General features: G+C 40.4%; 1 protein-coding gene across 1 annotated transcript in view; it reads right to left on the minus strand.

The window, feature by feature from the left end:
- Positions 1 to 14,990, minus strand: part of LOC149470395 (fibrocystin-L-like) — a 278,175-nt gene that overhangs the window by 74,763 nt on the left and 188,422 nt on the right. Inside the window, exons 55-59 of the mRNA XM_089664464.1 lie at positions 11,403 to 11,568; positions 5,365 to 5,453; positions 3,455 to 3,609; positions 788 to 917; positions 565 to 683 (exon numbers count right to left, since the gene is read on the minus strand). Coding sequence (XP_089520590.1) covers positions 565 to 683; positions 788 to 917; positions 3,455 to 3,609; positions 5,365 to 5,453; positions 11,403 to 11,568 — 659 coding nt within the window. The remainder of the gene's footprint in view (positions 1 to 564; positions 684 to 787; positions 918 to 3,454; positions 3,610 to 5,364; positions 5,454 to 11,402; positions 11,569 to 14,990) is intronic.

Below are 14,990 nucleotides of genomic sequence, written 5' to 3' on the forward strand. Positions count from 1 at the left end.
CAGGCATAGAGATCTCATCAAGGGATAAGTCACTAACACAACAGTTGGAGTCAAAATATTGTTCATTCAACAGGGGCGGACTGACCATTTGGAAACTCGGGCACTGCCCGAGGGCCCAGGGTCAGTAGGGGGCCCCATGAGATGCCCCTGGTACCTTTTTCATAGGCTTTTTTGAGTTTGGGCAAGGACACAGGGGCCCCATGTTCCCCTATTGCCCGGGAGCCCCATGAGTTGTCAGTCCGTCCCTGTTGAAGAAACATTTTGTATCCTTCTCCTTGGAATTTTTGTCACTATGGTTGACAACATCAATCTGACTCCACTAACCAATCGAAATTCGAACAAATATTCCAAAAACCACAATTTTCATACAAAATTCTACTATGTATGGCCAGTTTAAGACTAATTGAGAAGTAGACTTGCTACTCTGATAACAGGGATGTTTGGCAGTAGATTTAGTAAAAAAAAAAACATCATTGGCTATTTTAAAAAGAGAATTATTTCAATAAATGTATTTTTTGACAATAAATTTAATTGTTAGCTTTACCAATGATCATACAATCATACCTTCCAGTCCACAGGTGCTGCTAAGATGATGTACTGTGATCCAGCTGGTGCCGTATTTGCCAGCTTAGTCCTATATACAGCTCGTGGGAGTCCATGAAGATCAAGTTCTCCAAATACACCTACAATGAACAAAGTATGCCAACATTTGTGGACATGTTGCAACTTGGAAAACAAGTATGTGGGAAAAAAATGTATTCACTGATAGTTTTCATTCTGTGCTTACCTAGAACCTTTGATCCCTGATTTTGTCCATCCGGCAATGGTAATTCTGGAGTTGAATGGTTTCCTCTTAATACAATTTGCAGTTCTCCCTGGAATGGATCAGTTGCCGTTCCTGCTACTAAACTTCCACCCTGAAAAAAAGTAAATAAAAGATACTTGTAGCTACTAGAATATCTGAGCATTCCAGGGTTAGTCCAGATAAAGGTAAATTAATCTATAAGTAGATTTAGGTGATACGTGAGGCAATATCTCCCAATTCAAGAATTTTAGCACATTGTAATTGTACACTTGGAGGAGTAAAACATCTGTTCGACTCAAACTTAGATTTTACAATTTGGAAACTGTTGATGTGTAAGTGAGTCACTCATTATCATTCCCTAGCAAGTCATAAAAGTCCAGCTTATCACAAATGTTGCTGAAAATGGGGGCATCATTTGCTATTATCAGGACATTTATGGCCAGCATTACTTCTCCTACAGTCTTGTTTGAAATAAAAAAACATGAAAAATCCACAAAATGAAAGTATTCTATATGGTCGAATGTTTGTAGAAATGTGATCATCATACTTGCATGAATTTGTTGGGCATCCCTCTCCAAAATTATGGGCATTAATATAGAGTTGCCCTATCCCACCTATCCCTAAGGCCTCTTTGTGGCTATAATAGCCTCCACTCATTTAGGAAGGCTTTCCACAAGATTTTAGGATGTGTCTGTGGATACGTTTGCCCATTCAGCCTAAAAAGTACTTCTAAAGTCAAGTAGTGAATTTTACAGAAAATATCTGACTTGGTGTTCCAATTGAGCCTGAAGGTGTCCTGAAAGGGTTGAGGTCGGGGCATGATGCAGGCCTCTAGAGTTCCTCCACACCAGACGCATGAAACCACATCTTTATAGAGCTAGCTTTGTGCCAAAGAACACCGTCATGCTTGAACAAGCAATGGCCTTTCCTAGACTGTTGCCACATGGTTGATTGCCATAGTTTTCTAAAATTTCTTGTATGCTTTTGCAACAACAGTATTTGAAATACCTTAACTGAATCATTTGGAGGAGTGTCCACATATTTCGGCCATACAGGTAGGTCCTAATAAAACTTTGGGTGGAGTGACATGTGTCATCCCATGTGACATTGGCATACATTACTCTCCTGGGTCTCTAATATGGCACCCAGATGCATCATGGCTAATGGACATTGATTACTGTCTTGAAGGAGACGAATTTGTACCATCTTTGATATCACACTATAGAACTTCCCCAATGCTTGGTTGGGGTGTGTGCGTAAATAGGATATCATGGCCAAGACTATATAAAGCTCAAGCAGTTTACTATTCTGAGACATTACACTGAGACATGGGTCACAGAACCCTCAAGAGACTGCCAGATAAGTGCTCAAAATTAATCTATGTGAGTGTTATAATATTTAGTTTCCTGCTCTGTCCTGGTTGTGCGAAACATGATCACATCAACAGGATAATGTACACACCTTTGATGGGCTTCATATTTATCCCCTTTGGGATTACTAAAAGACCCACAGTGAATGTGTACATTAGTTCTCTATGTGGCAAGAGGATGGATATTGGCACCAATATAAGTTTTTAATAAACGCTACTTGCAATCACCTTTGAGTGGATAATATGATTTTTATATACCAACTATATGGCTTAGTCTGTTCCATAAACACCACTTATAGCAATTTTTGAAGACTGATAACCAGCATACAAATGTGAGATCTATTTTTCAGAACTATATGGTGTGCAGAATAATCAGATGCAGCACATTGGATGGCGCTGTTGCCAAGACATTATAAACATACATTTCATGATATCCGTAATGTTACATGTTTACACGTGTAAGCTCTTAAAGCGGCGTTCCAGTCTTCTCTGCACTTTTCCACAAAAAAGCACCTCCGTGATTCTCTTCAGTTGCAGTATATAATTAGGACAGTGTTCTAAGTGTATGTTGTTTGCTTACTTGTAAATGTTACATTCCTCAGCAGGATCCCAGCAGGTAGGCAGCGGCCATTACTAGTGTAGGCATCTGAAGCCAGATCCTACTTTCTTCTGGATTCGGTGCAGCTGGCTACCCAGCATGCACCACCTGATTTTGCGCTTGTGCTGTATGGACACAGCAGGGCACACTGTGTTGTTTGTAGGTTGCCATAACAATGGAGGCGACAATGGAAAATCCTGCCCCGTTGTTATGGCAACCTGTCAATAATTCCTCCCGATAACGTCACTTTCGGTCAAGAAATACCGCAAGACTTTACCATTAGGCTTCCCAAAGACACCTGGGAAAACCAATGGCGATTTCCCCAGAGTCCTAGGGAATCGCCTAATGACAAAATCGCCTAGGCGGCTGGACCGGAAGTGCAGAATACTGACAGCAAAAAAAGGTATTTAGAAATAAATAAATAAATAGAAATATCTCATAATAGACTGTTCTGCGGGTGGGCATTGTGTAGCAAAGATCATGAAAAAAAAGGTGGAACTCTGCTTTAAGTGTGCATTTAATATTTTGAGTGCAGCTTTTATTTGGTTATTCTTTACTTGACTGACTAATAGATAGGTGCGATGGTAAGGTGTCTAGAAATTCTTGATAGGAATGGAAGGATGTCCCTGTTCTGATTCCAAATTACACCAAAACCCCTATAAGAGCATGGTCAGTTCCTTACCTGTATAGATATATAGGTGGCTCTGAGAACCGTTGTTTTATAGGAGACTGACGACCCTGCTGTTGAGTTGTTTGTGAGATTTTTTAACTCCAATTTACCATAAATGATAAGTTTATGCAGATAGGGGATGTCTATATCTGCTACAACCCACTTGCCTGAAAAAGAAGGAAAAGAACATGTTTAACAGCCCTAGCTGTGGTCAGTGTTCTTCACACAACCAACTAAATCAAATGTAACAAGTATGGTGGAACTCTATGTAGGAAATGTAGGAACAAAACATCATCAAAATCAGATTTAGAATCCAATATACAATTACACAGTTCTGCAAAAAAAGTTTTTTCAAGAGCTGTTTTGGTTATTCCACGTAATCCTTATGTTTTGTGGTGCGCTGAATCTGAAAATGACCTCCATTTTGTCATAGGACATCACGTTTCCTGACAATTTAGGTAACTATGTTAAATAAGGCAATACCTCAAAATAAATGGAAATAGACTCATGAAATTAAAGTTTTATTACAATTTTTTCATGAAAATCCTTTTTTGAACTGAAATGAGCTCACCTATACACACTAAACTCGATTCTTCTTCCCTGTGAGGCTCCTTTTGGGGCATTTATGCTTGTGAGTAGCATCTGGAATGTCTCTCTGAAGCATCCAGCAGTAGTCTGCCATAATTGTAATGCTCCATTTTCCCTGGTATCTCCTTTCTATTTCTTTAATGTCTTGGTGGAATCGTTCACCTTGTTCCTCACTCACAGCTCCAAAATTTTCAGGAAAGTAGTCAAGGTGGGACTGGAGGAAATGCACTTTCAAACTCATCAGGCAACCTAAAGCTTGAAATACTTTCAGCATTCGTCCGACAATCTTTTTGTAATGAGGATCTTTGTTATTGCCTAAAAATTTCGGTACGACTTCTTTAAATGCAATCCACCCTTCTTTTTGAGGATCCGTCATGGTATTGACAAACTCTTGATCAACTATAAGCCTTCTAATGTCTGGTCCGACGAACACACCTTCCTTCAATTTTGCCTCCGACAGGCCTGGAAACTTGGTGACCAAGTATTTGAAGCATACTCCACCTCTTTTAAGTGATTTTACGAATTGCTTCATCAATCCCAATTTTATGTGGAGAGGTGGTAGAAGAACTTTATGGGAAGGTACCAAAGTTTCTCGGAGGACATTTTTTTCACCGACTGTTAGCACCCTTGGCTGCCAACTCTTCTTGGTCCAGGGATTTTGTCGGTCTCGACTGTCCCATAGACACAGAAAACAAGGGTATTTGGTATCCCACCCACTGGATTCTTCAGGAAAGATTAACCCCTTCTACCGTTAGAAGCACAGACTCAGGGCTGAGGCTTACACATACAGCATGCTGCTGAGTATCCCAGTAGTCAGACATGTCACTCAAAGCAGCACTTGTATTCACCCCCTTTGCAGGGGGGGAGGGACAGAGATTGTTTACCTGCAAATAACAACAAAGGGCCAGAAGAGAACTAGGGAAATGAGGAAATAGCATTTTTTTCCCTAAAACCTGCTTAGCTTATAAATATTTTGCTGACCATCAGATTTACAGTGCTATATTTTTTTTACATAACTCGGACAACCCCTTTAAGGTTTTTTTGGCATTTTATATCTTAAATGCACTTATGTGAATTAATTAATATTAATTTGGACTTTAAATTTGGTTAAAAACCCATAATATAAAAAAAATACCAAAAATGTAAAAAATGTTATAAATTTGAAGATAATTTTGCATTTTGTGGCAAATCATGACTTCTAGGAGTTTTTTCAATATTTTATTTGTTTTCAGCACACCAAAATACATGGAAATTAGATGAAAATAACCAAACAGCTTTGTAGTTGCAGACCTGTGTTATCAATTATTACTGATTTGGGTAAAAAACATTTTTACCTGCAGGAATGATGACATTTGATCCATTTTTCGGGACTGTATAATTGTTTTCTACAGATGATTGCCAGAAGGAGTTGTTAGACCAAAGACTGGAAATGAAAAACATTTGTAGTGTCATGAAACATTTATGCTGTATGACCAGGACTCTATTGCTACAGCTTATTGCAAAATAGGATCATAATTTCTATTCTATTGATAGAAGAAAAAAAAAAGAAGTGAAACAAAAGAAAAGACAACCACCCCCCATGAGCACATCACTTTTCTTATATTTTTTAGGTCTCTCATTTTGAGTAGACTCACCAGCACTGTTTTTTACTTAAAGGCTCCACTTTTTCCTAGTTTGGAACAGAATGGGTGAGGTTAGATTCTCTAAAATGTTTCACTGAGTGTGGTCAGAACTTAAAAAGCATAATTTTTTGTACCCTGTAAAGTCCTAGTTAAGGACTCACCAGACATGAGTACAATGATGAGATGGCAAGTGTACATATTTTAGTCAAAATACAAACTATTGCCTCCTGATTTTTAGGAGTATGCAATTAAGATGGCTATCAACCCGCCTTCTTAAAGTGTATTTCCACTTTTGCAGCCAAATTGGAATAACACCTGTGCCCTTTGATCTATCCATGGGCAGGCTCAGTGGCATCCCGAGGCAGGTGCGGGGGGTGTGGTCCGCACCTGGTGACACGACTGCACGGGGTGACACCGGACTCGCTCCACAAAAAGGTAAGTTGTAAAAGCAAGCTGACAATCCCTGCATCAGATCTGCGGATTGAGCATAATGGATCGGAGTCCGATCCATTATGCTCAATCTGCAGATCCAATCCATTCTGCAGGGATCGTCGGAGGGGGTGTCACCAAGTGTTACCGCACTGGGTGACACCTACCCAAGGGACGCCTCTGGGCAGGCTGGATGTGCTAAAGTTGATCCATTAATCAACTTCAGTACAACCAGCCTGTCAGACTTTTTTGCATGTGATTACTGCCAGTGGCTACAGCCATTAAGAGCAGAGAAGGCTCCTCATTGCAGAGCACTATAGCGGTGTGGGTGGGATTTCCCCATCTACACTGACTTTGTTAATGGGGAATTTTCTTTCCTTTCACCAGTGGTTGCAGGTACATCAACATTTAAATTTTTCCTGTATATGCAGTAAAGCATGCTTGTCATGCTCTTTGTGAAACCTAAGGGGTTAATCCTCTGCATTGTGTAAAAAGGTCATTTGATCCTGTCTTCTCTGCTCCTCCTCTTGTTCAAATGTCCATGGCTTATCTCCTGATAAGACAGACTGAACTCTTAGCCACATGCACATGCTCAGTTTAGTGTGTATTACTAGAGAGGGTTTTTTTCTTGGGAGAGTGCATGCAATCAGCACAGGGCCAATCAGCACTGTCCAGAAAGAGGTCAGGGGTTTTGCATCCTCCTAGAGCAGAAAGAAAACTCCTCCAACAAGCTTTAACCAACGCTCTGCTGAAGTCACAAGACTCCTCTAACTGCTGATGAGAAAAGGTATTTAGCAGTTTATATTCACAAAAATAATTGCACTTCTATGTTCTATGTACTGTGGGAGATCAGATATAGTGAATGCAGGGTCCTGGGTTTAGTAACACTTTAATCATGTTTTCTCCATATTGACAGCAAAAATGTAAAAGGTCCTTGAATAAATAATGGATGACCTTAAGACGGTGTTTGAGTATCGAGCAACCAAAATTGAATTGCCTTTTTTTAATATTAGTACAACAGAGAATTATCAAGAATGGTGCAGGTAGGGATACAGCTGAGCTACAACATAATCATACAAGTGAATGTACAGTGAGGATGTAGGATTATACTAAAAAGTCGATAGGTCCAAAGATATCCTTGGCAGCTTCCCAATGAGACTGAAGTTATCGCTGCAGTATATAAAGGACACATCAGAGGGCACTAACTAAGTGCAACATATAGGAAAAGACTTTATTAAAAACCACAAGTAATGTTTTGACTATAGGAGATTTTAATATGGTCCCTTGCCCGGATGTGGACAGGTTCCACGCCACTATCCGGCTTTTACTTAACTTAGCTCACTGGGCCACAACATTTACATCTAGCTAAATCCACTTTACACCTCGTCTGGTTGGCCTGGCCCATCCAAATTTCCAGATTTATTATTGGGTGGTGATGCTAGTGATGGTCTACTGGTGGTTTGGGGATTTCGATCTAAAACTACTGTTTGTCTGGAGGCAGCCTACCTGGGCTCCTTGGCTGACCTCCGTAATATAGTGTATAGGGGGCATAAAGCGTATGATGATGTCTCTGGCCCCACGCAAGCTACTCTGAGAGTGTGGATGATGGCTAGACGCAGACTTATGAGACCTAACCAATGGTTTCCAGCCCAGCCTCTTTGGGGTAATCCCTCCTTTTTTACATCTTCGCTCTGTACCAGATCCTCAACTATTGGCACGGTATGGCATCAAAACTTTGGCTGATATTATGCCCTCTGAAGTCCTGCTGCCTTTTTCACAGCTTTCTTGTCTGTTGCATCTGCAGCAGGGGATGCTGTTTCGCCATTTCCAATTACAGCATGCAATCAGAGTGAAATTTTCAATACTGCTTACCCTCCAGGCCGAGCCTTTGAGGAGCTGCTATCCCAGGGAGACCTTCAAAACCCTTTATCCTCCCTATATGGGGCATTATTGTGTGTAGACTCCCCCAAAATTGATCAACTATGGGAACTCTGGAAGGAGGATGTCCCCTCCCTTGAAGAGGAAGATTGGGAGGACTGTTTAGAACAGGGCCCTAAGTTGGTAATTTCCTTTAGGGGCAAATTGATACAGGTACAAGTTTTGTACAGGGTTTACTATACGCCTGTATAGTAAACCTGTATAGGATGTACCCAGAGCAAGACCTTATCTGTACCCGCTGCCGGTTCCACCCGGGAACATACCTACATATGTTTTGGGGGTGCCCCAAAATCACTCCTTTCTGGTCAGAGAATTTTGAATTACTTAACCTCTGACTGCAGTTGGCCCTACCTGTTTCTCCTGTTTTGCATTTATGAGGATGTGCAACTCTCTCAGCACCTACAATTATTAATATCTTATCTCTTATATTATGCAAAGAAAGAAATACTGCTGAGGAGGACCTTGGCGGACACCCCCTGCTGTGTTGTCTTGGGAGACCACGATTAATGCCATACTCCCCATGTATAAACATACCTACCTTGAATCGTGGATGTCCATGGAAATATGACAAGGTGTGGCTCTCCCTTGACGTCGTGGTAGTTGGATCCATGGTTGGGCTTATCCTTGTTTCTGGGTTCAGTACCCATAGGAGATATGATGTGAGCTTTGTATGACCCCTCCTCCTCCCCCTTCTTCCCCCTTTTTACCCTCCTAAACCTTACTCCCCACCCCTGCTGTTGAATCTATTTCCATGAACTCAGTGTGCCCTAATCTTTACTTCAGAACTGCTTGTGATCTGTTACTGTTCAATGTGTGATTAGGAATGCCTAACTGGATTCTTATTTTATCTGCAATGATGATGTTTATCTGAATATTCTCCATTATTACTGTACTGGGTGTACCATGTCGATGCTCTCTACAGGCACTCAATTATTTTGGATTGAACCTTTTTCGATAAAGCACTCCTGCTTTGTAATACAAAAAAAAAATCACAAGTGGCAACTCACCAGTTACCAGTAAAAGGTTTACCCGTGTATACTCTCCAATGGACCTCAGGTAACCCATAAAACAGATTTTCTTTACAAAGGTAAAACCTGAGATTTTTATTGCTGTGTAAGTTTGTGAGGGGCAATCTAAAATTTGAACCACTGCCAATGGAATGGAAAAAAAGGGAAACTCTTAACTGTATTTTAAGCACAAAAACATCTACAGTACCTTATCTTAACCACTTAAGGACCACCCACCTGCAATGTACTGCGGATTAGTGGCCTGTGCAGGCAAAGCAACATACTGATACATCGCTGCCTGCTTCCAGGTTTAGGGCATGCTCATGTGCGCCCCTGCCAACACCCCCTATGATTGTACACAGCGGGAGTCAGTCAGCAAGGCTCGACTCATGATTCATGGCCAGGACCTGCTGATCGGCTGTGTTCAACCACATCCTAGAGCCCTGTGTTGACAATCAACACTGGACTCTGTACTGAGGGAACAGTTTCTCTGTTTGTTTTTTATTTCTGCTTTACTATGCAGGTATAACAAAGATCTTTTAGTAAAAGCAGCACACATAACACATTGTTAGGCACACATTTAACCCCCCTGAGTGCCCTAGTTATTAACCTCTTCCCAGCCAATGTCATAAGTACAGTGACAATGTATAGTATTATCACTGATCACTGTATTAGTGTCACTGGTGATGTCAGTGGCAGTTAGTCAGTTCCCTCCCAGTGTCAGTTAGTGTCAGATTGCGCGCTGCACTATTGCAGTCCCATTATAAGTCCTTTATTACCAAAGATATTTGGCAGAATAATTTTTGGCCAAAATTTATGAAGAAATTAGATTTTTAAAATTTGTTTATTGGATACGTTTTATAGCAGAAAGCAGAATTTTTTGTCAAAATGGTTGGTGTTTTTTCATTTATATTGCTAAAAATAAAAAACCCAGTGGTGATCAAAAACCACCAAAAGAAGGCTCTACTTGTGTGAAAAAAAAATGTAATTTGAGTACAGTGTTGCATGATTGCGCAATTACTAGTTAAAATAGCGCAGTGCTAGATAGCAAAAAATAGCCTGGTCATGAAGGGGGTAAAACCTTCCAGAGCTGGTAGTAGCTAAGTAGTTAATAAATAAAATGTATTCAAGACTTAGATTGTAAGCTCCAAGGAGCAGGGCCATCCTTACCTTCTTGTATTCAACTGTATCGTTGCTGTATTGTCTCCCTGTATATTGTAAAGCGCTGAGCAAACTGTTGGTGCTATATTAATCCTGTATGATCAAAGCCATTGTTTCTAATTTTAGGGATTCTTTAGTGACTGGCATAGTACTACTGGATTGGCATAAGGCCAATGTGGTGCCTATATTTAAAAAGGGGTCAAAATATTTACCAAGTAATTATAGACCTGTTAGTTGGGAAGATACTGGAGAGTTTAATAAAAGACCACATAGATGAGTTCTTGCTGGAAAAAATATTTTAAGCAACAGACAGCATGGATTCATGAAAGACAGAAGTTGTCAAACAAATCTAATTTCTTTTTATGAGGAGGTGAGCAAAACCTTGGACAGAGGGATGGCAGTGGACGTGGGATGTTTGGACAGAGGTGTGGCAGTGGACTTGGTATACTTGGACAGTGGGGTGGAGGTGGACGTGGTATGTTTGGACAGAGGTATGGCGGTGGACTTGGTATACTTGGACAGTGGGGTAACGGTGGACATGGTATACTTGGACAGAGGTGCGGGGGTGGACGTGGTATACTTGGATTTTGCAAAAACGTTTGACACAGTTCCCCACACACGGCTAATGTGTAAGGTAAAGTCTATAGGCTTGGAAAAATCAGTATGTAATGGATAGAAAACTGGCTAAAAGATCGTATTCAGAGAGTAGTGATTAATGATTCATACTCTGAATGGTCTAGGGTTGTCAGTGGTGTACCCCAAGGTTCAGTGTTGGGACCCTTACTTTTTAATATATTTATAAACTATATAGCGTCTGGGATTGAATAGACTCCCTCAAGAGTTCATTCTGGCCAGCTCAGTGGATTGCTTTAAAAAAGGCCTGGATTCTTCCTAGATACAGGGAATATAACTGGTTACTAACATTTATAGGTAAAGTTGATCCAGGGAATATCTGATTGCCTCTCGGGGGATCAGGAATTAATTCTTTCCCCTGCAGGAGCAAATTAGATCATACTTTGCTGAGTTTTTTTGCCTTCCTCTGCATCAACTGTGGGTGTAGGATTATTACTTTTTTTTTTTATGGTTGAACTGAATGGACTTTTGACTTTTTTCAGCCAGACTAACTATGTAACTATCTAAATAATAATAAAGACAGACAAACTCTCATGCTGTTTATATGAAGGGGATTGTCTTTTTGTATGTGCTCATACTTACTCATACTTAGTAGGTGTTGGTGCTGTGGTAGGAGGAGGAGAAGGAAGAGGAGCGATGCAATTTTTGAAGTAGCACTGATAGACCATGAAGTACACATTTGTGTTAGACATGGTTGTATCCAGCATTCCTGCCACTGCACGCCTGCGGAGCTTGCGTTTTCCAGACACTGCAAAAATAATGCCATTGTTTAAGCATAAAAATGAGTACATTACCACAACATCCTAAATAACAGTATCTGCCAAGTGTACATAAAATGAAAATATATTTCTACTTAGCCAAATTGAAATAATGCCTACTTAATTTTATTAAATGTTCTCATTAATATAGCTAAAAAAAATGTTAAATGCGGCTTTTTAAATGTTTTCCTTGCTTTCTTAAAAATCCCACCTAGCTTTGCAATGTTAAGGAGGGGCAGTGGAGTAATGTTTAACATATTTAACTCTGATTATACTGTGCTGTCAGTTCTCATTAGCAACTATAAACTAGACTTGAATACTGTCTGGTTCAATATCTCATAGGTTCTGTTCTACTGTACAATGTTTGTTAATGCACTTTTAAAAAAACTGCTCCTCAGGTCTGTCCCTTATCTTCACATCACCACCTCTTTGAGGCAATACAAGCTTCCCATAGAGTCTACTTCAAAGAAAGAACTAGAAAAGTAAGACCTATTATTTAAAATAATATTTTTTAGGTATGCTGTTCGAATGGAAACACAAACTGATCTGTAACCACCACAGTAAAGTAATATTTCTGACATCAATTTCATTTCATAGTGATCTATGCTGTGAAACGTATTTATTATATGTGAATTCAAAGACTTCAAAATAGATTATTATTATTATACAGGATTTATATAGCGCCAACAGTTTGCTCAGCGCTTTACAATATAAAGGGAAACAATACAGCAACAATACAGTTCAATACAAGAGGGAGAGAAGGGCCTGCTCCTTGGAGTTTACAATCTAAGAGGGAGGGGCTAGTGGTACAAAAGGTAGTAACTATGGGGGATGGACTGGTAGGAGGAATAGAAGATTTCATTATTAGCTGAGGTCAGGGTAGGCTTCCTTGAAGAGATACGTTTTCAGAGATCGCCTAAAAGTGGACAGAGTAGGCGATAGTCTGATACATTGGGGTAGAGAGTTCTAGAGGATGGGGGAAGCTCCGGAGAAGTCCTAGAGACGAGCATGGGAGGAGGAGACAAGGGAGCTAGAAAGCATGAGGTCGTGCGAGGAGCAGAGAGTACAGTTTGGGTGATATTTGGAGACAGATAGCAGTCTTCCCATTTACTGTAACAGCTCATGCAGGACAGCAGGACCATTGATGTGACTATTGTGGCTGCCGGCTTTCTCACAGCTGAAGGCTTTGCCACTCCACATCTTATAGACCAATTTGGTCATACACCAGCAGATTTTCAAACAATTGAACATTTTTATGCTAATTCTCAGTACATTCGATGACCTGACAAATGTCATTTGAAAGTAATGGAAATATCTTGCGAGCCAGAAAGTAAACAAAAACTCCTTGTAAATACCCTCTAAGGGGTGGGACTGTAACGTCACTCGGAGGGAGTCAGTCTGTTTGCCGGACCACGAGCACACAGCTCCGACAATCAGCGGCGGTCTTGGATTGTATTTGTGCTACCACTATCCGCACACCTAATATGTGAGTGCCATATTTTGAGCAAATAAAAGTCACACTTATATAAAAGATAAAGCACCATGTCGAGATCTTTTTTGTATGTGGTGAATCGTATGGAGATGAAAAAATAGATGAATTGCATCCGCTGGAGAGGAGATTCATCCTATAGCATATGTTGCACACCATGGATATCCTAAAGCAGGAGTTCTAAACAAGCAGATTCCAAAGGAGGTGAACCACAAGTTTATATAGCCTAATTGCAGGCTTCTTATGAGGTGAGCGCACATCTTTACTTAAGGGAGGATTCACAAGCAGTCACCAATCATTGTAAATTGAAGATTTTCCAGCACAAAGTCACTTTTTTGGGACATTATTTTTATTTTTTATTATTTTTATTTTTATATTTTATTTTTTGTTATTTATTTGCAGTATATTTATTCATGCACATTAATTATTTGTATAAATTCAAAGTATAAGAAAATTAGTATATAAGTTTATTCGTACACATCATTCTTAATCTTTAAAATAGAGATCAAATCATAATATATTGATTTGAGGTTTGGGAGCGCAACACTATATATTTTATTTTGTCATTTGAAAGTACTTCAAAATTTTGTTTGCTTTTAACATTCCATTTTGGAATGAATGGGCTTTCCTGAACAAAAACTCTATACACTGAAATTTGTGTAATCCAGAAACATTTTCCATCCTGTACCTTCCATGACTGCAGTCAAAAACAAATGTTGAATTGACCCTGCTAACGATTCAACAAATTGATAGAATGCTCTTAAAAATGTTTGCTTTACTTGTACTTGATGCTATAAGCAATTATTTTATTTGACACATGTCAGACAAGCTGTGTCAGGCGGGCACTGTCTGGTCTCAGAAAGAATTTGGAAAGAATAGGCAGTTCAGGTTAGCCAAAGAAAGCTGAGAAACTTCAGGCAGCAGTAGGCTTGGAATTGCTCAGATGTGCTGGGAAACAGGCTGGATCTAGCCTGTCTGATATGAGGGTGCAGTAAAAAATGTCAGGGGGGCAGAGGATGGGAGGTCAACTGGGCAGAGGATAAGGTCAGTAGCTTGCAGAGCAGTGTATAGGGGTCAGCAGGGCAGGGGACAGGAGTCAAAAGGGAAGAGGACAGGGGTCAGCAGGGCAGTTTAAGGGGTCAGCTGAGCCAAGGACAAGAGTCAGCAGAATGAAGGACAGGGGTTGCTGTTGCCAGGACACTTGACAAAGCTTCTACTCCCATTCCTGCACACTGTGCAGACTGAGGTTGTGTGTAAAAGAATCCAAGCTCAGCTACGGTGTGTGGGGAGGAGAAGCTCTGCTGCCTGTGCCCAGGCTGTATGCAGTGCAGCGATGGAAGAAGGCACTCATTGGAGAGGTGCACGGTATTTTACTTGCAAATGAGTGCACATGTGTGTATGCATGTAGGAAAAAACGTGCACAATCCAAATACACATGTTCCTGCGTAAAAAACGACTGTGTGTATAAGTGGGTGCTGCAGAGAGCGTCGGCTGGAAACAAACACGTGCATGATGAAGGGGTCTTGTGAGTCTCCGAAATGTTGCCTTGCTGTAACTATGTGATCGTTCATTAAAACTTTTGGACCCATATTAGTGATCCTCAGTTTGCTGGTGACATTCTCCCTTGCATGTAGGACGCAACCCAAGAAAAGCTAGAGGCATTTTTATGCATGGACATGTGCATTTTTTTTATACAGCCCATTGCAAGAGTTTTGTTGCACTTTCAAAAAGCGCACCAAACACAAAGGACACAATATAACTCTACAGAAAGTGTAGTTATCTTGTAAACACACGGGTGAGCTGCTCTGCACGTGTGCTGTGGGCAAACCGCACCACAGAAGTGTGAAAGGAGCTTTACTGACCTGCATGTTTACGCACCTGTGTAAATGTCTCCATTGGAGCTGCATTCAGATCTGTAAATAA

This window comes from Staurois parvus, unplaced genomic scaffold (genome assembly GCF_062004578.1).
Source record: "Staurois parvus isolate SC_StPar_1 unplaced genomic scaffold, SC_StPar_1.0 ptg000047l, whole genome shotgun sequence".
In the NCBI taxonomy this organism is placed as follows: Eukaryota; Metazoa; Chordata; class Amphibia; order Anura; family Ranidae; genus Staurois; species Staurois parvus.